The sequence below is a fragment of the Osmerus eperlanus genome, chromosome 3 (assembly GCF_963692335.1).
Source record: "Osmerus eperlanus chromosome 3, fOsmEpe2.1, whole genome shotgun sequence".
In the NCBI taxonomy this organism is placed as follows: Eukaryota; Metazoa; Chordata; class Actinopteri; order Osmeriformes; family Osmeridae; genus Osmerus; species Osmerus eperlanus.
Genome location: NC_085020.1, coordinates 16,755,617 through 16,781,183, shown reverse-complemented (window position 1 = coordinate 16,781,183; position 25,567 = coordinate 16,755,617). Strand labels below are relative to the sequence as shown.

At 44.1% G+C, this 25,567-nt stretch overlaps 1 protein-coding gene across 4 annotated transcripts in view; it reads right to left on the bottom strand.

Moving 5' to 3' along the window:
- Positions 1-25,567, bottom strand: part of lss (lanosterol synthase (2,3-oxidosqualene-lanosterol cyclase)) — a 76,460-nt gene that overhangs the window by 41,396 nt on the left and 9,497 nt on the right. For all 4 annotated transcript variants that reach the window (XM_062457484.1, XM_062457485.1, XM_062457487.1 and 1 more), the window contains 4 exons: positions 3,621-3,759; positions 3,180-3,288; positions 2,893-3,014; positions 2,592-2,688 (listed from right to left, as the gene is read on the bottom strand). In XM_062457484.1, coding sequence (XP_062313468.1) covers positions 2,592-2,688; positions 2,893-3,014; positions 3,180-3,288; positions 3,621-3,759 — 467 coding nt within the window. The remainder of the gene's footprint in view (positions 1-2,591; positions 2,689-2,892; positions 3,015-3,179; positions 3,289-3,620; positions 3,760-25,567) is intronic.

Genomic DNA, 25,567 nt, shown 5'->3' with positions numbered 1-25,567 from the left:
CTGCTGCTACAGGGGTATTTGTTGCAAAAGAGAGGCAACTGCACTGAAAGAGAATCCATGTTCAGCTCAGGGTACTGTCCTGGTCAAAACGGCTGCCAAACTGAACCTCCACACCATACAACACTTCAGAAAATTCTGCCCTATAGTGATCCACTGCTGTCCCAGCAAATCGTCTTGAGTTTGTCTCAATGGAATCAATCAACGTTGTTGCTTTTTCATACAGTGCAAGGTATCTTTCTTCATTTCTCTTACCCCTAAGAGATGTCTGCACACACTTGACTGCAGCCTGCATACCAGAGACAGTCTGGGTTTTTTTCTGCAGTGAAGTGTATAGGCATTCAAGTTCTCCAAGAACAGCAGAGGCAAGTGTGAGGCCCAACACAGTCTTGCCTTTGCTGAAGTGCTCAAATAAGCCACTGGCAGTTGATGCTGTCTTGGATGCACTTTTTGCCATCTCCTCTAGGCTTCTTAGTACCCGCTCATACTGCCCAAGCACAGCTCTAATTGCAATATTCCGCACGGTCCACCTTGTTGGACATAGGGGTTTCAGGGTGGTCCGAAGTGTATCTCCGGTCATGGCAATTCAGAATCAGAATCGTGTTTAGTCGCTAAGTAACTGGTCACAAACAAGGAATTTACTTTGGTGGGCAGGTGCATACAGTGAACATTTAAATTTACAACAAAATAAAATGAAATACTAGGGCTATACAATATAATATACGATAAATAAAATAATATAGCAAAAAATAATACAGAATGTGTTAAAGTGACAGAGTGTATGAGGTAAAGTGACAGAGTGTCAGTTTGGGGCCTTGTTAATAAGGCTAGTAGCGGAAGGAAAGAAACTGTTCTTGTGGCTTGAGGTTTTGGTCCAACTAAATCCTGTCGGAGGGGAGTGGTTGAAACAGAGTGTATTCAGGGTTGGAGGAATTAGCCACAATCTTCCTCGCTCGCCTCAGGGTCCTCGAGGTGTGCAGGTCTTTGAGGGTACGCAGATTGCAGCCGATCACCTTCTCAGCAGTGCGGATGATACGCTGCAGTCTGCTCTTGTCCTTGGCAGTGGCAGCAGCATACCAGATGGTGATGGAGGGAGTGAGGATGGACTCAATGATGGCTGTGTAAAAGTGCACCATCATTGTCCTTGGCAGGTTGAATTTCTTCAGTTGCCGCAGGAAGTACATCCTCTGTTGTGGTTTCTTGGTGAGGGAGCTGATGCTCAGTTCTCACTTGAGGTCCTGGGAGAGGATAGTACCCAGGAAGCGGAAGGACTCCACAGTGTTGACTGGGGAGTCGCACAGACTGATGGGGGTGAGTGGGGCTGTATTCTTTCTGAAGTCCACAACCATCTCCACTGTCAGACAGGAAGTCTGTGATCCACCTGCAGGTGGAGTCGGGCACGTTCAGCTGGGAGCGCTTGTCCTGAAGCAGGGCGGGGATGATGGTGTTGAAGGCAGAGCTGAAGTCCACAAACAGGATCCTGGCGTAGGATGCTGGGGAGTCCAGGTGCTGTAGGGTGAAGTGGAGGGCCATGTTAACTGCGTCATCCACAGACCTGTTGGCTCTGTAGGCAAACTGCAGGGGGTCCAGGAGAGGGTCTGTGATGGCTTTGAGGTGTGCCAGCACCAGGCGCTCGAAACACTTCATTACCACAGAGGTCAGGGCGACTGGTCTGTAGTCATTATGTCCTGTTGGTCATGGCTTTTTGGGCACAGAGATGATGGTGGAGGACTTGAAACAGGCTGGCACATGGCATCTCTCCGGGGAGGTGTTGAAGATGTTGGTGAACACCGAGGACAGCTGGTCAGCGCACTGCTTGATGGTGGCAGGAGAGACAGAGTCCGGCCCAGCTGCTTTGGGGGGGTTCTGCCTCTTGAACAGTCCGTTCACTTCTCTCTCCTGAATGGAAAGAGTCATCACTGTGGTGAGGGGGCGGGGGGAGTCCACTTGGGTGGGAAGGGGTAGTTCAGGACAGTCCCATTGTCTTTCAAATCTGCAGTAGAACTTGTTCAGGTCGTTGGCCAAGCGGGAGTCGTTAGTGGTGTGGGGGGCTCTGGGCTTGTAGTTGGTAATCTGCCTGAGCCCTCTCCAGACAGAAGCAGAGTCGTTGGCAGAGAACTGTTGTTTTAGTCTCTCTGAGTACAGTCGTTTAGCCTCTCTGACCGCCTTGCTAAACCTGTACTTCGACTCCTTGAATCTGTCTCTGTCCCCACTCCTAAAAGTTTCCTCCTTCTCCAGCCGCAACCGTCTAATAAGCGGTGGACGATGGATGGATGAATATTCTATACACTTTTCAGTCTTATTTTGCCATTTTTTGTGTGTGTGTTGCAGTCATCAACTTCTGAATTTGTTTATATTTACAGAATACAATTAAGTTGGTCAGTGAAAACAATGAATATATTTTCTTTGTACTTTTGTCAGTTAATTAAAGTTTCAAGAGACTTGACAAATCACAGATCTTTTAGCAGCATTTTAGAAAACATTCCAACGTTTTTGGAAATGGGTTTGTATATATGTATGGTCAACTAAATCAGGGCACTACTAATAAAAAATTAAGGTAATCTGTGAAATTCATTCCACTAGGGCAAGCATACCACATTTCTGGTAGGAGTGTATTCAGTCCTTCCCAACTGTACACATTCAGAATGGCCAACCAAAATTTACCCCAGGAGGGAATGCCCACAGCACCACCTATTCAACAGACAGCATAGAAACTAAAGGCACGTTTTCTTTGAACTTTTACACGGCTTGAATGCATGTTTGTTAAAAAATAATTTACATAAATGTTTTTGAATACTGTGTTGCCGCCTCTTTACAGGAATACATAATCTATTCAAGACAATAAGCTCACATGATCTTGGAAATAGAACAAAACCATTCATATTTGGACCTCACCCTTGCTGTGCAGTTCATTCCTGGCCCGTACCATGTCAGGATCATCTGGTCCTAGTCCAAGGATTCTCAGGGCAGTGTAGTTTAGTGCAGTGCCAAACACTGTAGATTTGTCTTCAATGTGTCTGACAAATATACAAAGAAATGGATATATAGTTGGAAATGGTTAGATTCTATCACCAGCAAACTTTCAAATAACTTGCCTATTGAGCTTAACCTTGATCACAAATGCACACAGTTTAAAATAAGACAGGACCCTATAATAGAGTAGAAGTACACTGTACACTCACAGGCCCCAGCCTCCGTCAGGTAGCTGAACAGAACGTAGATATCTCACCATCTCTTTCTTCCAAGCTTCTGGCAAGGGAATTTGAGCCACGTGGCAGGCAATCAAGAGACCTAAGGAGTAATGTGGAGGGTAAATTGGTGGCCTTTGGCAGACATGTTCTCCATTACAAGTCAGGGTTTCCCACAGAAAATGTGTTAGTTAAGGTGGTAGGGTAGGACAGATTAACACGGCGGATATCGCTATAAAAAAAAATAAAAAATGCTTTTTTGGGGGGGGGGGGGGGGGGACGGCGACAATGTAGTTAAGGCAGCAGGCATGTCTTGCTTAGGCGGCCGCCTTAGCTGAAAAGTGCTGCGGGAAACCCTGCAAGTGAAACTCTATTCAAATTTTATGAAGTATATGCTACTTGTTGAAGGCAAAGGAATGGCAAACCTGTCAATACCTGGGAGTAGGAAGAGAGGTCCTCCATAGTCTCCGGCCCAATGGCCATCCTCTGCCTGTAGGTGGCTGTAAAACTCCATGCCCTTCAGGGCTGCTCCCATTACAGTTTGTGCTGAGGGAGAGTCAGAGATGAATTGGCTCTGTAGAAGGGGAAGATAATACACGTTTCAGAATCAGAAAGGGTTTTAATCGCCATGAAAGTTTGCACAGATAAGGAATTTACTTTGGCAGGAGGGTGCATACATTCAACATATAGGAGTAAATATTAAAGGGGTGATTGACTGTTTTTTGGGGGTATTTCACACTGTTCCTTAAGGTCTCCGAATAGGGTATGTAACATTGGTTGGGCTGAAAATGGCCCGGGTGCTGTTCTATGCCCCCTGATACATCCTCTGAAATTTTCCTGGGAAAAAACGCTAGGTTTTCTCCTTTTATGGTATGCTCATGAATATATAGGTGAGCTGCCCGCTGATTGGTTGGTTTACAACGAGTGAAGCTGTAGAGCAAAGACGCAACACGGCCAACACTCACTGAAACATCGAAGGTGGAGACTTGAAATAAAAACGTACAAATAAATCTATTGTGTCTACACAACACTGTTTTCAACAGATTGACTAGAAGCGGCGGCTTGGCCACCTTAAGTGTTTCTACGTATTCTTATTGGGTGTGCTCACGCCTTCGGCGAGCACAACCATTGTTCTCTCACATATATATTATTATTGGGTGTGCTCATGCCTTCGGCGAGCACAACCATTGTTCTCTCACATATATATTTGGGTGTGCTCACGCCTTCGGCGAGCACAACCATTGTTCTCTCACATATATATTATTATTATTATTATTGGGTGTGCTTTGCCTTCGGCAAGGGCACAACCTTTGTTCTCTCACATATATATTATTATTATTTTTTTTATTTCTTTTTGCCCCCCTAAAACTCAGTCAATATTTGGCCTACATAGACAACGTAGGTGTCAAAAGTTTCGTCTTGGTAGCGATTGAGTTGCTTCTATTGGAATTTACGTTCCGTTGCATGGTTTAGGCTCAAGTTAAGTTTTTGTGGCGAAAAGTTAAGCTAACGGTGGCTAATTTGCTAGCCACAGTCACTGACGTTACTAACGTCACTACGTCACTAACGTCACGAAAACACGCGTGACTACCTTTGGCAGAACATTCGTTTCGCATCTGTTAACTTGGGGGATAGCTAGGCTAACTATAGCTTTACTGCAAGGCATCTGCAGAAACGCCACAAGCACAGAGGCCAGGGTGATAACTATTTACTCATTTTACTTTGTGATATGACACACAATTGTGATGTGTAATGTACAGTATAAGCTGATATTATTAAGGAAGTACATCTACTTTCGGAAACAGTAGTCTACTATTTCACTGAAGTATTAGCATCATGACATTAGCCTGTGTTGCCCGGGCAACACATACTACAGTGGTCTATGATGTAGCGTTATCTGTTTTCAATCGTTAAAATAAACATTCCTCACATATACATTTTCGTTGTAGGATTTATTCTGACATTAGTAAACGATTTGTTGGTGAAATGACCATTACCTGTGGTTTAAAACCAGTGTAGCTCTCTGCAACGCTGTAGCTTACGCGAGACACACTACAAAAACATCTACACTACAGTACACAGCTGTTTAGGAAGTCAAACGGCGACAGAACATGTTCGGCACGCCCCTTACTTAAATCAAAAGTCTAACTACTAACCTGAACTTCATTGCCACAGCCTAAACGTTGTCAATCTGTTCATGAAAATAATTAATTTCAGCTTAAACCGTACAACGGAACGTTAAATCCAATTCAACCAACGCAATCGCTACCAAGACGAACACAGCAGTGGTCTAGTACTGTTCCGTAGTAGTACAATTTACCGGGGCAGCTTCTCTACACAGGGCTATATCGCATTTTGCGTTGTTACTGACAATGATCGCTACCAGTGAGCTTTTTATGAATGAGCGATTTTCCACTAAATAAATGTCAAGCTTATTCACGTTTTTGGGGGCATATTTTCAGTTAGCAGATGGTACTGTTTGAATCGCGATTCCATCTTCTACTGCCGGTAACGTCGTAGAATAATCTTCAAAGGGGGTTCTTTATTAATGAATGAATGCAATGAGTAGGCTAAATGCATGAAAATATCACGAGAAGGGAAAAACTTAAAAGGACGTTTAAGTCATAGAGATTAGGTCAATTTGTACACCGGTCTGCCAAATGTATTCGTTTTGATTCAACGATGAGGCTGCCTCTTGCAGGGGAAATGAGAAGACATCCATTTCATTCTACACTTCACTCGTATTTTCAGTTGTAAATGAGCAGCAAAAAAAATATGCTTTTAAATCTATGTAATCTTTATAAATAATAAGTATGCATTTTTATATAAAATACAGAAATATCAGTTGTAAAAATGTCATTAAAAAACGTACCCCTGTGCAACCGACGCAAGCAAGCACACCCTACAATTTCCCCAGAAATTGTACCCTCTCTAGTTAGTAAGAGAGATTCAGTGAATTGTAGCTGCAGTGCGGCCATAGACAAACACAGAATAGACAAGGAGGTCAAACAAAAGCCCAGTGTAAAATGTATGCCGCGCGTGTGTCTACTTTGTGTACAAATCTGACGCAGCATGCCGAAACATTCTTACACTTTAGCTTTTAAACAGAAAGCTGTGCAGAAAGCACTCACCACCAGCAACAGATCTGTAGCACGCACATTTCGTTCAAAATTGCCACAGATGATCTTCAGACCAAGCCTCACCAAAGTTATCATATGGATTTTTGATTTTTGAAATAGTTTGTTAGTTACAGCCAATCAAATTGATGTGGCCGAATTGATGTGGCCGCCATTTTCAATATAACGTTTTTTCGCTAACTCTCCTATAAAGTTTGTCCAATCTTCACCAAATTTGGCACAGATCATCTTCAGACCAAGCCCCACAAAAGTTATCATATGGATTTTTGATTTTCGAAATCGTTTGTTAGTTACAGCCAATCAAATTGAGCAACTGATCTGGAAAAAGGGAAGTGAGGTCATATCTTAGTCAATCTTTGATGCATTGACTCCAAACTTGGTGTATGGACTCAGGACCTTCTTATGAAGAGGTCTGAGACAGGTAGTGACATTTGACCTGTAGGGGGCACTACAATAGGCAGGATTGTGTGTTGACCAATAACTGTTTATTTGTTTGTCTTATTTAAGTGATTCCTTTGTCTCGTGATCAGGGCTCGAAATTGGCTCCCGCCAAGCGCCAATGGCGTGTAGATTTTTGGGCTGGCGACTAAATTGTGTCCGATGCTCCGCCATTTGGCGAGTGAAATTGCGGAGTACAGCTCCCGACTACCGCACCCGTCATGGTAAAAAAAAAAAGCTTGCAACGCCTACACGAACAGTTGTGCGCGCATCTAGGTGGCAGAAAACCGGGAAGATAACCTTTATAAAAGCTAGAGAATGACACGGATAATACAAATACTTAGATTTAAAAAGACAAAAAAGGTCGAGGATGGTAGCATTTAAGAGAGAAAGCAATTCCCCATTGATCTGTCACATCAGAATTTTGATTTGGGTCACGAAAGTCTTGAAATTTGAGTGAGTGCGTCGCCAGATAGACCGCATAGTCTTACGAGGCGGCAACCATGTCTCTTTCTTGGTCGCGTCATGTCACAAAGTTCATAATTTTACAGTTCGGTCAATTCTACAACAAAAGTTTTACACCAAAAAAGTCAAGCAGGGCATTTCAACAGGTATGGGAATTCTGCTTTTAGCCAGCTAGTCCGATGCGAAGAACAAACCTCATGGACAAGGACAACCCATCTCACATTGAGCAAGAGGAGTAGGCTAGTAAGCCCCTGGAACCCCCTGAATTAATAAAATATTTCAAAAAGTAAAATTGGTTGATTTTGTTTAATCCATTCTGAGAGTGATTTACAATTATATTAAAATCATAGGTAAAGGTTGTTTATGTCAAACAATTTCAGAGTACGTCTGAAATGCCAGGTTTAATTTTGGCCGGTAAAAAATATTATTGGCTGGTAATTTTTTTCATCTACCAGCCATTTTGGCTGGTAAGCCAAAAAGTTAATTTCGAGCCCTGCTCGTGATATCTTAGTAGATCCCGTGTCTGACACGTTAACTTGTGATACTAGCCAAATTGATGTGGCCGCCATTTCGAATGAATATAACATTTTTTCGCTACCCCTCCTATAAAGTTGTCCAATCTTCACCAAATTTGGCACAGATCCTCTTCAGACCAAGCCTCACAAAAGACATCATGTCTTTTGTCGTCAACCAAGCCACCATAAAAGAAGTGAGGTCATATCAGCACCTCTTTACTGCATTGACACCAAACTTGGTATAAGGACTAGGGACCCTGTTCTAAAGAGGTCCAATAGGTCATGCCATTTCACTTCTAGGTGGCGCTGCAATAAGCAAAAATCTGGCACCAATTATCTTCAGATCAAGCCTGGTTTTTGATTTTCAAAACTGTTTTTCCGGTAAAGCTGATCAAAGTCGGCGATGAAGCCGCCAAAACAGGAACTGAGATCATATTTGGAAATATTTGCAGGAAATATTTGCTGAATTGACATCAAACTTGGTACAGGTGCTCGGGACCCTGTTCCAAAGAGGACCACAAAAGGTTGTGTCATCTAACCACTAGGGGGCGATCCCTTGTCTGACACATGTTAACTTGTGATACCAGATGAATTGATGCGGTCGCCATTTTACGTTTTATAAAATGTTTTTCCCTATTCCTCCAACAAAATGTTCCAATATTCACCAAATTTGGCACAGATTATCTTCAGAACACAATCACATTGACATGTCAAAATAGGACTGAATTACAGCTGTTTAAACTTGGGCCAAATCTGACAACCGCTTGCCAGTTGAAAAACTGCTTATATTTTTACACAGTAACTGAACACAGTAATTTCCAGCACTGAGAATAGCTCACTAGGATAAATGTCATGTGTCATGTGTTCGATGCACGCAGCAGCGCAGGTAACGTTCGAGCTTCATAAAGGTGAGCTAAACTCCTAAAAAGTGATCACAACCACTTGTCACTGTGTGAAGCAATTTGCCTTTATTGTGTGTAGTCGATCAAGTTATCTTCTGTCCCGTCATTTGAAGCATACATTTTTGCTCCGACATTCGTCTCCCATTATTGATCACTTCACGTTAATTATCGGAGGGCGTGTGTTATCAGCAAACGTTCGGGTTGTCGTGTTAACCCAATATTAGCTAAACTGAGCGACACTGTCATATTATATGATTTGACCTTGGCTGAAAATGGAAGATTCTATAGCTAAGCTAGCGTCGCTATAACTGACATAGCTTAGCTATAGAATCTTCCATTTTCAGCCAAGGTCAAATAGAAGTGTAGAAGAAGAGCAACGACAAAATGTAAATGTGTATGTATACATACTGTATATGGTGTGTAGCATTATAGAAAATTATATAAAAGAACATTTATGTAAATTAACCCGTTTGTGCTCTTTTCCCCCCCCTTGCCCAATAAGAATCAATAAGAGAATCAATAAGAGAATCGAATCAATAAGCAGGAATTGATGGAATAAGAATAGTTAAAATCTTATCAATACTCATCCCTAGGCACAACGCAGTCGCTAGCTACCTGTAGTCTAGCTGTATATAGTCATGGCAATCCTCACACAAACTATCAAAATTATTTTAGATTTTCGAAACAGTTTGATCGGTACAGCCAATCAAAATCTGCGGCAAGGCCGGCAAACAGGAAGTTGGGTCATATCTCAGCAAATCTTTGATGGATTCAAAGCTGCATTTACTCAGAACCCTGTTCTGAGGATGTCTAAAATGTTTTTTGTTCATTTTACCTGCTTTACCGGTTTGGCCACCTCATTGCTGCTTGCAGCTATATTTTGAAATGATTACGTTAGTTGTTTCCACTTCTGTTGTTGAAGCAAACTGGATCGACTTAGCGTTAGGTGGGTAGAACGTTACAGCTTAGCAACCAAACTATATCGTGATTCAACTCAGCTTCAGTTACCTAGATAAAAAATAACCTGCCAAAGATCTGGACAAACATGCATCGTGAATTGTAGATTTACAAGTACGGGTTGATTATTCGAATGAAACACAGTCAGGAACATGAAATAACGCGTTAGCCCCATTGCTAATAAACTAAATCATCACACATTCTACCGATGCTAGATACAGGCAGGATACGTTAGCATTGCTAATAACTGTTAGCGACAACATCATACAGCTTGCGGTTGTGATGAACATAAGGTCGGAACAGCACCTCTTTTCAGCAACAGCTTCATAGCAAATCCTGCTCAACATTGTCCCAGGTTTTCAAAACTCTCCTCGGTGAAATGGTCCAAGCAAATTAATACTTTAGCGTCGTACTTAATAGGGCTATTCCCATAGATAAATATCAGCCATGCCTGTCTAGTGTCTTGTTCTTTGGGAAGATGGTGAAAAGTGTCAGGATTCCCGGTAGCCTACAGCCTGGAACACTGCATTTACGGCGCTCCATTTTCAATATCTTGAAAACCTATTAACTTTCTTATTTGTAATTTCTGTGGAAGTACAGAGCAGCGCGCAGCTAGCTAAAAAAGTGTCTGAGATCTACGCGACCTCCGTTTGTTCCTGGACCAGAAAACCAGTGGGTGGGTAAATGTAAATTTTGGGGCGTGACAAAGTTGATGCTGCAAGTTGTGACGTCACAACTTGCACTGTTTCAAAAGCTAGCGTTTGCAAGTTGCAGTTTCAAAAAGTGAAATTTTGATAGGAAAGAGGTTTCAATGTACTTTGAGGTTCACTGTATGTCTATTTTACACACCAAACTGTCATTTTTCAACTATGACAAGGTAAAATCGGTTTTGCAATCAATCACCCCTTTAAATAAGTGGTGTAAGTTTAAACAAGTCTAACTATACTATACAAAAGGTGCAAAGTATAATGAACTAATACTAAGGGGACAGGTATGTAGAATAAAATAAAGTGGAGTGGCTGAAACAGTGTGTCCAGGGTGGGAGGAGTCGGCCACAATCTTCCTCGCTCGCTTCAGGGTCCTCGATGTGTGCAGGTCCTTGAGGGTAGGCAAATTGCAGCCAATCACGTTTTCAGCAATGCGGATGATACGCTGCGGTCTGCTCTTGTCCTTGGCAGTGGCAGCGGCGTACCAGATGGTGTTGGAGGAGGTGAGGATGGACTCAATGATGGCTGTGTAGAAGTGCACCATCATTGTCTTTGGCAGGTTGAATTTCTTCAGCTGCCGTAGGAAGTACATCCTCTGTTGTGGTTTTTTGGTGAGGGAGCTGATGTTCAGTTCCCACTTGTGGTCCTGGGAGAGGATGGTGCCCAGAAAGCGGAAGGACTCCACAGTGTTGACTGGGGAGTCGCACAGGGTGATGGGGGTGAGTGGGGCTGTATTCTTCCTGAAGTCCACAACCATCTCCACTGTCTTAAGAGCATTGGGCCTTATTCACCAATATCTTCCTAAGTTATTTCTTACATTTGTTCTAGAAAGTTCCTAAGAAAAGTATATGTGTGATTCATGATGTGTTCCTAAACAGCAGAATTGTCTTAGAATGATAAATCCCAATATGTCGTAAATTAAAAGCTTGTGCCCCGTTGCTCCTATTTAGCATAGGTAAACGCCCGTTAATTCCCATAAAAGGGCATGAGATGGCAGGGCCGTGTGCACACTCAGAGAAATGTCGAAAAGACGTGGTAAAGACGGTGGAGGCCTCGAATCCAAAAGAAAGAAAAACTTTAGTAATTCTGAAGTGGAGGTACTGCTGCAAGAAGTTAGCGACAAACGACACATCACATTTATCGTCAGCGGTGGATACAAAGCAGTAGTGAACGCTGTATCTGGAGAAGGGCGCAGAACTGATGAAGTGAAAAAGAAATGGTATGATCTGAAATCTGAGGCAAAAAAACATATTTCAAAAGATAGAAGATAGATGACTGTTACAAATATCCATGAGGACTGCTCTTGGTAGCCTAAAGCGTCCACACACGTAGCCTACTTGTCACTCTCTGCAAATAAATCGGTATGGTCACCGAAAATGTGTTCCCTCCTCAGGGCACGATCTGTAACATTTTGCAGCAGCAATAAATACGCCATTGTGTGGTGTAGTCCTAGTGTGCGGAATATAAATACTGTTATAAGTCACTTATTATTGGATGGCAAGGTTCCCCATTTAACATAATTGATGTGAATTGAAGGCAAAGCAAGGCTAGTTTATTTAAATATGCCTAGCACAATTCATACACGATGGCAATTCAAAGTGCTTTATAAATGAGCAGAAGTGTAAGTGTAGTGTGTATTTATTAAAACAAACAAAAATAATGAAAATTATTAGTTGCAAAATTATAAAGGAGAAAAATATTCCATTTTTAATTTGAACGGGCAAAAACGGTATCACTACTTATTTTGCGCAAACATGTCAGCTCTCAATTGTGGGTAAGAGTGCTCTTAGGTGTGCGTCAATTCTGTTCTTACCTAAAAACAAATCCCAAATAAGAAAATATTGGTGAATGCCAGAATCTTCGTGAAAACTGCGTAAGTGGGGTTTAAGAACAGATTTGTTCTTAATAACATTTGGTGAATGTTATTAAGAATGAGCTCTAAGTTGTTCTAGCTACACCAGGGGCCTCATGTATAAACGTTGCGTACGCACAAAAATCTTGCGTATGCTGGTTTTCACGCACACGGTGTGATGTTTAAACATTTAATTGACGAGTTTTGTCTGGCTTTGTAACGTGGCGAATTCTAACTGAAAAGTGCCGAAACTCACCAAACATTACAAAATAAAGTTTCCACTACAGTTACTGTCATACGTCTATGACGTTGACTATTTAAAAAAACATAAAAATAAAAATTTGATCATTAATGTGGATGATCACATCAAAATGCCAAAACCCCAACGGGAAATGCTATATACTATTTAATCCGCCACCACAACTTCTGTTAAACTTGAGGGTGTCAAACGAACGACAAAATCCCTAGCCTATGCACGTCACGCTAACACTATAGCTGCCATGCTGTTACGATGCTCCACCACTCGTTTCTTAATTTTGTGTTTTACATCGGACCATTTCTTCTTAATTTCTGACTGCCATGGTCCGTTTCTCCGAACCCACAGCATCTACGGCCCTATAATAATAATAATAATTTGTAATGCACTTTATATTTAACTAAATCTCAAAGTGCTACAGATTAAAAACAAGAAAGGGTGCAAATAGTGACAGTTTTCCACTCCGCCAACTTTCTTTTGTTGCTAATACCTGATGTCAGGCCGTCAAACAGGACACATTTTCTCACCTCCACCTCTGTTGTTAGAACCTCGATATCACAGTCTGTGAATGTTTTCTTTTTTGAGTGTTTAGCCATTTTAATTCAGACAAAGAAATGACCTCAGGAGCGCATTTATAGTCCATCTGCATATTCATTTATGGGAGGAGGCAAGGCGGGGTCAGTGGCTCATTCACGTGCGGTCAATCTCACGTTGATTGTGATTTATAAAGGAAAGGTGCGCAGGTCCTGGCGTACGACCGGTTTTATGCATGTGAATATTTCTGTGCGTAGGTACTTTTCAAGTTTTGTCCGTACGCCATCTTCTGGTATGAAAGCTGCGCAATCTTTTATACATGAGGCCCTAGGTCACCAGGTTGTCAGCTTCCCACCTGTAATCAGACTCGTCAGCGCAGTGCTTGAGGGTGGCAGGGGAGACAGCGTCCGGCCCAGCTGCTTCACGTGGGTTCTGCCTCTTGAAAAGTCTGTTTACTTCTCCCTCCTGAATGGAGTCGTTTCTTATGGCGGACCAAACCTGCCATATTTATAAATGAATGAATGAATAAATAAATCACATCCATGCATTTAGACAGAAATGATTAAATATATTAATTAATGCACAATTGTCAATCAATAGTTACTTATAATTTACATTTATTTATTTGTGTATTTATTTATTCATTTATTTATTCATTTATTTATTCATTTATTTATTCATTTATTTATTCATTTATTTCTGTATTCATTCATTCATTCCTGTATTTCTTCATCTCAGTATGTTAATGAGATGTGTCAATCAAAAATAGGTAGGCAGTATTTGACACAACATACATGTAAATAGAGCAATTGCCAGAGACTTGGCCAGGCTGGCCGACCTCGTTGAAAACAAAGATTTAATTCACCATATATGATATTTGGATAAACAAACATGTTATTAAGATTTTACTACGTTAGTTGTAACTTAACATCCAACTTCACTACGCTGACCGGCCAACCATGTGTTTGTTACAAGACAAAAAGAGATGTACATTGTATATATACTGTGCTATACGTGTTTTGTGTACAGTGGTGCATGATTGCTTTTCTTCTTGCCGTGTTGCTGCGCTGATTTGTGTTATCTTGTACTGCGTTGGTTGTTTATACTCTTCATCATGTCTGCGGGTGACCAGGCACGGTCACATTTAGTGTGTACTCCACAAAGCATGTTTCACATGACACCATACAATCCCCTTCATGATAGCACTCGCCTTCCCATCCCTTTAATCTCCAAGGCCTCTAATGATGCAGAGGCAGAGCTGTCCCCTTCCACCTCCTTTAGGCTGCAACTGGAGACTTCACGGGCTCGTCCAGGTCCTCCAGTGGAGGCTGCACACCCACCACCATACCTGGCAAGTACTGAGGACATGTCACTGGCAACTCCAACTTCCGTCTCTGGAGCAGACATCTCATCACAGCGTGAATTGCCGGCTGTCCTACCTACACCGGGGAGGACGGCTCTACAGTCTTTGGGCCAACTGAATCCCTCACCTACAGGCCCGCTTGGGAACCTGGATGAGCAGACCCTCAGTGCTCTTACCAAGGAAATGTCACGGAGTCGTTTCCATATAGAGGCCAGACTCAAGTCTTTTGCAGTTAGAACAGGAGAAGAAATGAGGAACCTAAACACAGTTGTAACAGACAGCAAAGATGACCTTGTAAACGAAATGGGGAAAATGTTAAAAGGAATGAAAACATTGGTTGTGGAAGAAACAAAGGAACAGAACACAACACAACTCGGGGTCCTTCGCTTTATGATGGAGCAATTACAACAGGAAGTCCAGCAGGATCTCCGTAACCACCAGGGGACTGTTGCTGTCGATCATGGAAATCTGTCACAAAAGATGGATCACTGTATCAGAATGATGGAGAAGATGGGTACTTCTCTGGGAAGTTTAGAGGCCTATGTATCACAAGGACACCGTGAGCAAGACAGTAAGATGCAAGCTCTTGACATTAAGATTGACACTTGTTTCGCTTACACTAACTCACTACTTTCTCAAGTGAGACCTTTGTTCACTCATACCCTGCCTTTGTCTGCACAGTCGTCAGTACCCTTGCCTCAGTCTGGTACGATGAAAACTGATCTGACACATCTTAGGCTATCTTTTCCTACCTATGGCAGGTCAAATGATGATCCTGATCCTGTCTTGTATTTGGCTAAATGCCGCGATTTTCTTGCTGTTCGCCCTCTTTCAGATCCTGAAATTCTTGCTGCTTTTAGGACAGTTCTTCATGGTACCGCCCGTGATTGGTGGGAAATCGCCATGAATGATGTTGTGACCTGGGCAGGTTTTGAGAAGAGGTTCCTTTCTGCTTTCTTGTCGGACGACTACCAGGAGGAACTCACAGAACGAGTAAGGAGCCGTAAACAGGGAGAGGGTGAATCCATTCGAGACTTTGCTTTTTCTTATCGTGCTCTTTGCAAGCTCTGGAAGCCTGAGATCACCGAGATGGACGTTGTGAGGATGATCTTAAAAAATATCAAACCCCAGCTCGCTAGTTACCTCCGAGGTCGGGCTCAGTCTGTGGAGGAACTGGTGAAACTTGGCCATCAGTTGGAGAAAGACCTATACCAACACTCACTGCATGAACATCGCCTTGCTTACAATAAGCACTCACAGCCACAGAAGGGTACTTCCAAACCTGTGGAGCAGCCTCCTGTGACTTGCTGGCGGTGCAAAGGTCAACACCCACCTGGTTCGTGCCCTCGATATCAGCCCCCTGCTGGTAGCTATCAGTCTCCACAACAACCCTCAAAAAGCATGCCTCGACCTCCCCAACCTGGACAACAAGGCAATGGAAAGTTGGGAGTGACATCCTCCACTCGTGGCACCCGTAAGGAATCACCGACAACCAAAACTACAAAGGAAGTAGGACCCGGTGCTCGCAACATACCTCAACAGTTGGTAGTTCCTTTGAACATTGGCACATGGAATGGCAAAGCTATCGTAGACACAGGTGCGAGCTACACTCTTATCCATGCTAGTGTGTGGAAAGCACTGAACAGACCCAACAAAGACTTTAAGCCTTGGACAAGCGGTCCGCTTTTCTTGGCTAATGGAGAAACAGAGACACCTCTTGGCTGGGCTGAAGTGACCATTGATTTGAGTCACAATGCTTGCACCTTACCAGTAGCAATCCTATCTCCAAAAGCATTGGCTTACAGGGTAGTCCTTGGTTTAGACTATCTGTTTTGCAGTGGACTGCAGATTCATGCTGCTGACGGTCAGTATAGTTTTAAGGGCAGACCAGAGACATTCCTGTTCCAGCAGAGCGTTGACCAAACGCTGAACTACAGTGTACTGTCCACACTCACACTATTGTCCTCTATTCCTCCCCCATACTTACCCCCTCAGCCGGTTGTCTTAACGGCTCAAGGTTACATTGATCTGGCTGTAGCAAACGCTGACGTGGAAGAATGGGAAAAGGTAAGCCTTAGACAACTCTTGGAATCCAAACCTGATCTGTGCTGTTTGACTCCAGGGAGAACCGGCGTTTGGCAACACCACATACACACCAACACTGAAGTACCGTTGAGGCAGAAACCGTACAGGATGTCTTGGGAGAAACAGCGTGTTATAGAACAACATCTGCAGGAGATGCTTGATGGAGGAATAATAGAGCCATCTTACTCCGGATGGGCCTCTCCAGTCGTTATGGTACCCAAGAAAGATGGAGGGCTTAGATTCTGTGTTGACTACAGGAAGCTTAACGCGGTAACAGAAACCGACGCTTATCCATTGCCGAACATTAATGAGCTGTTGGAGTCGCTGGCTGGCTGTTCTGTCTTTACCACCCTAGACCTCAATAGTGGCTATTGGCAAGTCACCATGGATGCCTCCAGCATAGCCAAAACTGCTTTCGTGACACACGCTGGTCTCTTCCACTTTAAAGTCATGCCTTTTGGTCTTAAAAACGCCCCTGCAAGTTTTCAACGTTTGATGGAACTGGTCCTGGCTGACCTGAGAGGGAAAATATGTTTAGTCTATCTGGACGACATTGTTGTATACTCACCTTCTGTGCAACGCCATTTCCAAGACCTACAGGCGGTGCTCGAAAAGCTTCGTGCTGCTGGACTCACCCTAAACCTGAAAAAATCCAAGTTCTGTCTGCACGAAATCAAATATCTGTGACACGTGGTCTCTGCCAAGGGTATCGCCGCAGATCCAGTGAAGGTTGACGCCATCAGAGCCTACCCAACCCCAAACAACATCAAAGAGGTCCAGCGCTTCCTGGGTTTAGCGGGCTGGTACCATCGATACGTACCCGGGTTCTCACAAGTGGCGGACCCCCTGAACGCCCTTAAAAGGAAGGGACGTGTATTCCAGTGGAGCAATGAGTGTCAGAAGTCCTTTGATGTTTTGAAGAAACACCTCACCTCTCCTCCCATCCTGGGACACCCTGATCTAAACCTTCCCTTTTTCGTTTACACTGATGCCAGTGACGTAGGGCTTGGTGCAATCCTGGCCCAGAGGAAAGGAATCGGGCATGAGGAAGTGCTCGCTTTTGCTAGCCGAACCTTGAATAAACCAGAACGGAACTACTCGGCGACTGAAAAAGAATTTCTGGCAGTTGTCTGGGCGCTAGAAAAATGGCAGCACTACTTGGATTCAAAGCTGTTCACTGTGGTGACTGATCACGCCTCTCTACAGTGGGTGCTGAACAGCACAAAAACTTCAAGCCGTCTTCTCCGATGGGCACTTCGTCTTCAGAAGTTCAGCTTTTTGATTGAGTACCGGAAGGGTAAACTCAATGTTGCACCCGATGCTCTTTCAAGGAGTCCTGCTGGATCGGTCTGCATGCTGGCTACAAGTAAAAAGGAGTCCGATGACTTTCCGTTCTCAAACACCACCTTGTGGGAAGAACAGCACACTGACCCTGGCATACAGAAGGCCATGCAAGACTTGGCGGAAGGCTGCAAAGACTCAGAAGAAAAATACACTGTGGTTGAAGACATACTGTACAGGAAAATTCCCCTGGCTGGCAACAAGTACCATTTTCGAGTTTGGGTGCCTAAGACACTCTTACCGTCTCTCTTACAAGCGTATCATGACTCCCCTTTGTGTGGCCATCAAGGTATGTTCAAGACGTACAAACGAATCCATGATGTGGCTTTCTGGCCTAAAATGTGGGAGGAAGTTAGGAGTTATGTCCGTGCGTGCGTGGTTTGCCAGACTCGCAAAGGAGAAAACAAAAAACCTAGTGGAAAACTCCAACAGACAGTAGTGAGCTATCCAAATGAAATGCTGGGGATCGACATCATGGGGCCTTTGCCCCGCAGCCCAGAAAGAAACGAACACCTTCTTGTGCTTGTGGATTACTATACTCGCTGGGTGGAAATTTTCCCCATGCGCACAGCATCCGCACCAGTCATTGCTCGCTTGTTCCGGAAGGAAATTCTCACTCGCTGGGGAGTTCCAGACTTCATCCTTTCGGACAGAGGATCTCAGTTCGTTTCCAACTTGTTCACAGAACTTTGTAAGAACTGGACAGTAACCCCAAAACTGACAACAGCCTACCATCCTCAGACGAACCTCACTGAGAGGGTGAACCGCAACCTGAAATGCATGATTTCATCCTACATTGAGGAAAACCACAGAAAATGGGATCAGTACCTACCTGAGTTCCGATTCGCCTTAAATTCTGCCGTCCATGAGACCACGGGGGTGTCTCCAGCCGAGCTACACCTTGGGCGGAAACTTCGGAGCCCCATGGATAAACTAATGAAGGGTAAAAATCTTTCCCCCGATGCTGCCGGATATGATGTAGTACAACACATCAGTGATCTGCAAAGAAAGGCAGACCTCAGCAGTAAGAAGGCAAAGGCGAGACAGCTGAGAAACTATAACAAACACAGAAGAGATGTTACATTCTTGCCGAAAGACAGGGTATGGGTGCGCAACCATCCTCAATCTTCCAAAGCAAAACACTTTTCTGCGAAGCTGGCTCCGAAGTGGAAAGGACCGTACAGAGTCTTGCGGCAGCTAGGCCCAGTAAACTTCGAAGTGGTAAAAGAAGACACTGGTGAAGGTCTGTGCAGTGTACATGTGAACAATATTAAGGCTTGTTATCCATCCGCAGCCGAGATTGACAAGCAAGAGAAACAAATACTGTACGACATCTTCTGGGATGACTCTGATGAGGAGGACTTCCTCGGTTTGGATTAGGTGGTGCTTTACCAACCATGGGTTGTCCCTCCATGGAAGGGGGGGTGTAGCAGTGTGCCTAATTCGTGCCGCAGCTTTAAACGACACGATGTCAGGAACGCGTTGTCCAATCACGTAAACGTGGGAGTGTCCCTGCACATATTAGGGTGCTCCGAATGAATGGCTAGAGGGGAGAAACAGACACAGACGGAGCCTGGAGGAGTTATCCGGTTGTCCAGTTACCCAGGATATCATAAATTGCGAAATTGGCCACCCACCAAAAGTGTTGGAGTCCGTGGTCCGGTGAAGTCCACCCGACGCGACACGGAGAACCAAATGGTCGCCAACGTGAACCGCCGACCTGCCGTTCTAAATTTCTGGGGACCAGGGCAGATCCGTGGCGTCTAACGCGTCTGACATGTCCGTGAGTGGAGACTGGAGTAACCTTGCTGTGCGACTCTCAAGCCGCTCCACCACCCCATAAACGCACCCACCCCCACACACACGCACCATTACACACCACAGACTGTTCCACTACATCGTTTGTTTGTTTTATCATCGGGATTTGAGTGTCGTGGATACAGGCGTTTACGTTGCTAATGTTTTTCTGTTTCGTTTGCCTTGACGTGGGTCCAAGGGGGGAATTATGTTGATTTTGGATTGTGTGTTTATTGTTTAGTAAAGAGTACCACGTACATTTGCATTGAGTTTCTGAGCTGTTCTCCTTATTATTTCCCTAATTGCTTGATTTAATTGCTGACGTTAACACACCCGTAGTTAATTGGCAGGATTGCGGGCCTGCCTGGCGCCCGAACATTCACTACCTGGGGTTGCCACCGTTACAATACACAAATAAATACATGTAAATTATAAGTAGCTAACTATTGATTGACAATTGTGCATTAATTAATACATTTATTTCTGAATGCATGGATGTGGACATTATTCATTCATTCATTTGTAAATATGGCAGGTTTGGTCCTCCATAGTCTCTGTGTTGATAGGGGGGGGGGGGGGGGCGGGGGAGGGATAGTTCAGGACAGTCCAAGGCCGAATCCAAATACTCTGTCTTACCCCTACCCCTTACCCCTAGCCCTTAGTTTACTCCTAGCCCTTGTGTCTCGAAACTGAGGGGTAAGGGCTACATAGCCCTGTGAAATGAGACACCACTTGGTTACAGTTACGTATATCAATGTCTCAAAAGCAAGTATTGTTATGCCGAATGTTCGAAATTCGTTTGAAATTCGCTGCTAATGGAGTTTAATTAAAACTGTAGACATGCATGGAGTCCATTCAAGGCTAATCAGAGAAATGCGGGACTGTTGTGCAAATCAGCAATGTAACGCTAGCATAGAAAACTAGCGATTTTTTAAAACGTTTCAATTAAGAACATGGTTGCAAATACATATGTATAGGACTGTGTAGAGCACAAAACAAGACTGTCATAATTTTTTAATCAATTATTTAAGCCGAAAATATTACATATATGGGACTCTGGATGATATGTCCGCCATTGTTGCAGGTAGCGCAGTATTCACATACCCCTAGGTTTCAAGTAAGCTCCCGAACTTACTTGGTTTTAAGGGGTGTATCAGAATCAGAATTGAGTTTAATCGCCAAGTAAGTGGTCACAAACAAGGAATTTACTTTGGTGGGCAGGTGCAAACAGTGAACATTTAAACATATAAACAATACCCCTTCATCTATACCCCTTCGTCTTAGCCCTACCCCTCGATCAAAAAGAGTATTGGACACCAATTACTCTCACGGGAACGCGCAAAACTAAGGGCTAGGGGTAAGGGGTAGGGTCTCATTTTATTTCATTTGTGACACAGTCTGATAAAAAGGGGACGTTGGCGGCCGAGGTCATTTCTCTGTTTTACAGATTGTGAAAGTGCCAGTGTTGGGGTAGTTACTCAAAAAAGTAATAGATTACACATTACTAGTTAATTTTTTTTAAAGTAATGCTTTACTTTACTAGATTACTCACTGCTGAAAGTAACTAGTTACACTACTAGTTACATTACTTTTGGATTACTCCCTAACATCACCTGAGATGCACTTGCCAAAAAACAATATATGTAGGCCCTACCATATATATGCCCAAATCAACTCAAATTCTTATTATAATGAGAACACACACAAGATCTCTCTTTTATGCTTTTTAATACCACAAAGCTGACAAAGTTGTGAACATCAACCTAAAAGTTGTCAAGCATAACAAGGCTACAGTACTGGAAGTAAGCAAAATGTCTGAAAATAAAATAATGTTTAAAACTTTAAAGGGGCGATTGATTGCAAAACCGATTTTACCTTGTCATAGTTGAAAAAATACAGTTTGGTGTGTAAAATAGACATACAGTGAACCTCAAAGTCCATTGAAACCTCTTTCCTATGTAGTGAGGTCAGCAAGACCACATGGAGCCAACATCTTGCCACACCTGAAGAGTGATTCAATCACATTAGACAAACCTAATCAGCCCTCGTGACACCCTCAGTATGCTGATTACCCACCAAACGCCGATGCAAAGAAACCATAGAATTGGGGGGGGACCTCCCTGATCTACCTAATCAGCCCTCCTGCTAGCTTGCAAGCTTCAAATGGCCTGCTTGAGACAACACGTCTCCAGCAACCATTTGCTATCCGTTTTGGCGGCAGTTGAACAAAGAACATACCGTAATCAGAACTTTTGAGGAAAGTTCTTCATACTTCACCTTTACCACAAGAGTACAAGGTGGAGAATTATGAGAGGGATATTTGTGTCATGTATGTTACTTTGTTTTAATGTTGTGTTCACTGAAATCTTGATTCTAGTAACAACTCCTTCTTCCTGAAAGATAACCATCCATCCATCATCTTCCGCTTATCCGGGGTCGGGTCGCGGGGGCAGCAACCTAAGCAGGGAGGCCCAGACTTCCCTCTCCCCGGCCACTTCCACCAGCTCTTCCTTGGGGACCCCGAGGCGTTCCCAGGCCAGCCGAGAGACATAGTCCCTCCAGCGTGTCCTGGGTCTTCCCCGGGGCCTCTTCCCAGTGGGACGTGCCCAGAACAGGGAGGCGTCCAGGAGGCATCCTTATCAGATGCCCGAGCCACCTCAACTGGCCCCTCTCGACGCGGAGGAGCAGCGGTTCTACTCTGAGTCCCTCCCGGATGACCGAGCTTCTCACCCTATCTCTAAGGGAGAGCCCGGACACCCTGCGGAGAAAACTCATTTCGGCCGCTTGTATTCGCGATCTCGTTCTTTCGGTCACTACCCACAGTTTGTGACCATAGGTGAGGGTAGGAACGTAGATCGATTGGTAAATAGAGAGCTTCGCCTTTCGACTAAGCTCCTTCTTCACCACGACGGACCGATGCAGAGCCCGCATCACTGCGGGCTCCTGTCGATCTCGCGCTCCACCCTTCCCTCACTCGTGAACAAGACCCCGAGATACTTGAACTCCTCCGCTTGGGACAAGATCTCCTCCCCGACCCGGAGATTGCACTCCAGCCTTTTCCGGTCGATAACCATGGCCTCAGATTTGGAGGTGCTGATTCCCATCCCAGCCGCTTCGCATTCGGTTGCGAACCGCTCCAGTGAGAGCTGAAGGTCACGGCCCGATGAAGCCAACAGGACCACATCATCTGCAAAAAGCAGCGACCCGATCCTGAGGTCACCAAACCGGACCCCCTCAACGCCCTGGCTGCGCCTAGAAATTCTGTCCATATAGGTTATGAACAGAATCGGTGACAAAGGGCAGCCCTGGCGGAGTCCAACCCTCACCGGGAATAAGTTCGACTTACTACCGGCAATGCGGGCCAAACTCTAGCCCCGGTCGTACAGGGACCGAACAGCCCCGATCAGGGAGTCCGGTACCCCGTACCCCCGGAGCACCCCCACATGAGCCCCCGAGGGACATGGTTGAACGCCTTTTCCAAATCCACAAAACATGTGTAGACTGGTTGGGCGAACTCCCATGCACCCTCCAGAACCCTGCCGAGGGTATAGAGCTGGTCCACAGTTCCACGGCCAGGACGACAACCACATTGCTCCTCCTGAATCTGAGGTTCGACAATCCGACGGACCCTCCTCTCCAGAACCCCTGAATAGACTTTCCCAGGGAGGCTGAGGAGTGTGATCCCCCTAAAGTTGGAGCACACCCTCCGGTCCCCCTTTTTAAAGAGGGGAACCACCACCCCGGTCTGCCAGTCCCGAGGCAGTGTCCCCGATGTCCACGCGATGTTGCAGAGTCATGTCAATCAAGACAGCCCTACAACATCCAGAGCCTTAAGGAACTCCGGGCGGACCTCATCCACCCCAGGGGCCCTGCCACCGCGGAGCTTTTCAACCACCTCGGCGATGAAAGATAACCACAATACAATAAATCAATCATTCAACTATATTTTGTAACTGTACCAAGATGTCCAGAACAATATTTGAACAATCTTATGAACCAGACAGAGATCAGATCACACCTTTGGTAGGTGTGAAGGAAAGAGGGGGGAGTTGAGAACCCAGCTTCCCCCAATCAACGTCTGACCCCAGACAGGTCCTCCCTAGAATACTGAACTGTATAAAGCTCCAAGATGACCATCAATTTCTGACTCCAGCGAAAACCAACCATGGCATTAACGCCATCAGGATTGGCGTTCCAAAGGACGTCGCCAAGCTTCTCCTGAGATTCAACTTTATAGTGAACGCGTTACTATCTGGACGTTTCAACAGAAGAACCAAAAACGCAATTCTAATTGCGACTTCACTGAGATCCCGCAGACTCAGTCACATGACCCAGCGCAGCCGCGCTTTGACTTCAGATTCTTCAAATGGACCTTTGGCGCAAACCGCCCTCAACCTCATTGATCAACCCCTGATCAAACGTAACTATGGCTAACACTCTTTCCTCCCCGACATGGCATTGGCGTGAGCTCTGTTTATGATTTGTAAGGATGTAATCATTGACTGTACAATTTTTGTCTTTCTTTAAGTTAGACCATTTCATTCTGTTCATTGAAACCAATCTCTCATATCAAACCCATAATCTAACTTGTTCATAAGATCTGTTTATCTTACTTGAATAAATTCATTGTAAAGATATTTTGACGTGCGTGTTCACTAATGTTACGATTGGCTCTACACTTAGAACTAATTAATTCCTAAAGATGAGACTGATTATTACATATTAAACATAGGATTCCCTAATGTCCTAAACCAATATTAGGGTGGTGCCCCGAGACTTTATGATAAATTAAGTATTTATATCTTTAAACGAGCAAACCCCGCTACACCTATCAACATTTCACTTCTCACTACTATTTTGAAACTGCAACTTGCAAACGCTAGCTTTTGAAACAGTGCAACTTGTGACGTCACAATCAACTTTGTCACGCCCCAAAACTTACGTTTACCTGCCCTCTGGTTTTCTGGTCCAGGAACATAAACGGAGGTCGCGTAGATCTCTGACACTTTTTTAGCTAGATGCGCGCTGCTCTGTACTTCCACAGGAATTACAAATAAGAAAGTTAGTACGTTTTCAAGATATTGGAAATGGAGCGCCGTAAATGCAGTGTTCCAGGCTGTACCGGGAATCCTGACACTTTTCACCATCTTCCCATAGAACAAGACACTAGACAGGCATGGCTGATGTTTATCTATGGGAATATCCCTATTAAGTACGACGCTAAAGTATTAATTTGCGGACCATTTCACCGAGGACAGTTTTGAAAACCTGGGACAATGTAATGCAGGATTTGCTATGAAGCTGTTGCTGAAAAGAGGTGCTGTTCCGACCTTATGTTCATCACAGCCACAAGCTGTAGTATGATGTTGTCGCTAAGTTATTAGCAATGCTAACGTATCGTGCCTGTATCTAGCATCGGTAGAATGTGTGATGATTTTGTTTACTGGCAATAGGGTCTAACGTTATTTCATGTTCCTGACTGTGTTTCATTCAAATAAATAACCTGTGTTGTCATGTAAATCTACAATTCAAGATGCATGTTTGTCCAGATCTATTTTTCAGCAAGATAGCGCTAGAGCTAACTGAAGCTGAGTTGAATCACGATAGTTTGTTTGCTAAGCTGGAGTGCTAACTTTACTGTGCTATTTAGTCAATCTGTTGAAAACAGTGTTGTGTATACACAATAGATTTATTTGTACGTTTTTATTTCAAGTCTCCACCTTCATGTTTCAGTGAGTGTTGGCCGTGCCAACCAATCAGTGCGCAGCTCATCTATATATTCATGAGCATACCATAAAAGGAGAAAACCTAGCGTTTTTTCCCGGGAAAATTTCACTGGATGTATAAGGGGGCATTGAACAGCACCCGGGCCATTTGTTGTCACCACAAATCTAGGACCTAACTGTCCCATCAAAAGCATTACATAACTCTAATTAAAGGCTTGCAACTGTCTTGCTTCTTGTAGCTCAATACTAGTACTAGCACAATATTTACTGCTGGTGATTTGTACATGCAAGTCTGTATGTGTACATC